The sequence below is a fragment of the Eufriesea mexicana genome, unplaced genomic scaffold, assembly GCF_001483705.2.
Source record: "Eufriesea mexicana isolate 0111107269 unplaced genomic scaffold, ASM148370v2 scaffold325, whole genome shotgun sequence".
NCBI classification, from domain to species: domain Eukaryota; kingdom Metazoa; phylum Arthropoda; class Insecta; order Hymenoptera; family Apidae; genus Eufriesea; species Eufriesea mexicana.
In genome coordinates this window covers 641,469-643,439 of record NW_016908500.1, presented here as the reverse complement: position 1 = coordinate 643,439, position 1,971 = coordinate 641,469, and the positions used below count along the sequence as shown (strand labels likewise).

The 1,971-nt window shown below is 24.3% G+C and overlaps 1 protein-coding gene across 1 annotated transcript; it reads right to left on the bottom strand.

The window, feature by feature from the left end:
* Positions 1-264: 264 nt before the first annotated feature.
* LOC108556156 (calcium and integrin-binding protein 1) lies at positions 265-1,654 on the bottom strand. The gene is made up of 5 exons (XM_017912126.1): positions 1,604-1,654; positions 1,505-1,539; positions 674-921; positions 401-599; positions 265-319 (listed from the first exon to the last, which is right to left on the bottom strand). The coding sequence occupies exons 1-5, from the start codon at positions 1,652-1,654 to the stop codon at positions 298-300; spliced, it is 555 nt and encodes a 184-aa protein (XP_017767615.1). The 3' UTR covers positions 265-297.
* Between the last annotated feature and the right edge of the window lie 317 nt (positions 1,655-1,971).

Genomic DNA, 1,971 nt, shown 5'->3' with positions numbered 1-1,971 from the left:
ATGAAATTTAAAGTCAGTAAACAACTTTGTACTGACTATTTGTGGTAGTTAATGTGGCAGTTAATGTGGCAGTTTAGTTTACTTTAAGAAAATTCTAAAAGTGTGTTCCTTTACAAAAAAGAACTATTTTTAATACAATAGGCCTTCAGGAAACATTGGCACACCATCTAAATTCTTATAATTATCTTTCTTCTTACAGTAAAAATTATTAGGCCTACAGACCATGTTGCAATATTCAGTAATATGATATTCAGTCTTATGTTGCTGCTTTACTATTTTTTATCAAAATTTCACATCTCATAAACGTATGCAGAAACTTCTGAAAACAAATATAAATGTGTTAAAATAAATTCAATTTCAATATTGGAACAAACGAAAATTAAATTTATGTAATTCTTACTTTGAAAAATCACTACTTTTTTCTATAATATGTTCAAACTCTGCAAAACTAAGTGCACCATCATCATCTAGATCTGCCTCATCAAGTATATATTGGAGTACTTGTTGCATATCTGTTTCATTCAATCTTTGTGGAGCATTAAGTCTATCTACTACTTGTCTTAGATCTCCGATGCCAAGCATATCATCTCCATCAAAATCTGTATACAATATATTACAAATCGATTAATAAATAAAATTTTAGGGAGGCTGACACATGAAATGTAAATATTACCAAATATTCTGAAGGCATGTTCTGCTTTTACAGCTTTTGGAGCTGCGTCACTAAAAACAGACATCATATCTAAAAAGTCTTCAAAGGTACAATCTCCATCTTGACTAGAACTAAAAACTTTACAAATCCTATCTCCAAAGGGATTTGCTCTTAATTCAGGATATTGTAAGATTTTAGACATTGGAAGTTTTGCATTTCTATTATGACCAACCTTCTCTGGAGCAAGTGCTTTAAACTTTTGATGTGCACTGTTATGTAAAATCAAAATTTTAAACATTAATTAATAACTTTTTATGAACTACTTGTTTAAAAATAAAAATATAAAAAACTGCTACTAATACATAAAAACATAGGAATTGTTTTGAATTCTGTGAGTATAATTTCATGAAAATATCAACAAAAATTATTAACAATTCAGTAACATTATAAAACTTAGTTAAACTCTTTTCTTTTATTTTGAAATAAGTACTAAAAATAGTACTTATTAATTTCTGTTTTTATAAAGTAATTAAAATAATATAACATGTTTATATTACAAACTTATACAAAATGTCATATGAAAATAAATTTGTTTTTTATTTTTCATGAGTAAAAATTGTTTGAAATACTAAAACATCAATCATTTAAATACATTATATTTCAAAATTATAAAGAAATAACCTAAAGTTACACTTATATTATTATCATAGCAAATGAAACGTATCTTTTCCTTTTTTTTATTATAGAAATCTACAAGAGCTATAATAAGCGGCAACAAAAGTATAATATATTTTATAAATATCATAAATTAGTATTAAAAAGATATTATGTAAATTATATAAATATACTTACTGCAAAACTTCTTTTTTCGTAAAATATGTTAAATCCTATAATATAAAATAAGATTAAATAATTAAATGAAATGTGTAATCATTAATTGGTATCAAATACCTGGTAATCTTGTAATTCTTCTTCAGAAAACTGACTTTTACCTACTCCCATCTTTATAAACCTCGAAAATCAATTTACTATTACGTACACAATTTTAATACATTGAATATTTAATATTTAAAAACATTAGATTTATATTATACTATACGTTGTTCTTGTCTTTAGCGCCTGAAACGATCGATAAATTCATTTCATCTAAAGAGAATATTTTTCATCTCTAGATAATATCTTCAAAGATGATGCCAATAATAACTAAATATAGCGTATTTTATAACTATTAATAAATATTATACTTCAATAATTTATTATTAATACATTTTTATTAATACAATACGTGTTATATAAATAATATAATCTTATTGTCCAAG

Excerpts from the sequence above, each read along its gene's own strand:
- LOC108556156 (XM_017912126.1), bottom strand. The coding sequence starts at position 1,654 with ATGGGAGTAGGTAAAAGTCAGTTTTCTGAAGAAGAATTACAAGATTAC. Across the intron at positions 1,540-1,603 it reads AAGAATTACAAGATTACCAG|GATTTAACATATTTTACGAA; the intron begins GTATTTGATACC and ends TTTATATTATAG. Across the intron at positions 320-400 it reads AAAAGTAGTGATTTTTCAAA|AAGTTTCTGCATACGTTTAT; the intron begins GTAAGAATTACA and ends ATTTGTTTTCAG.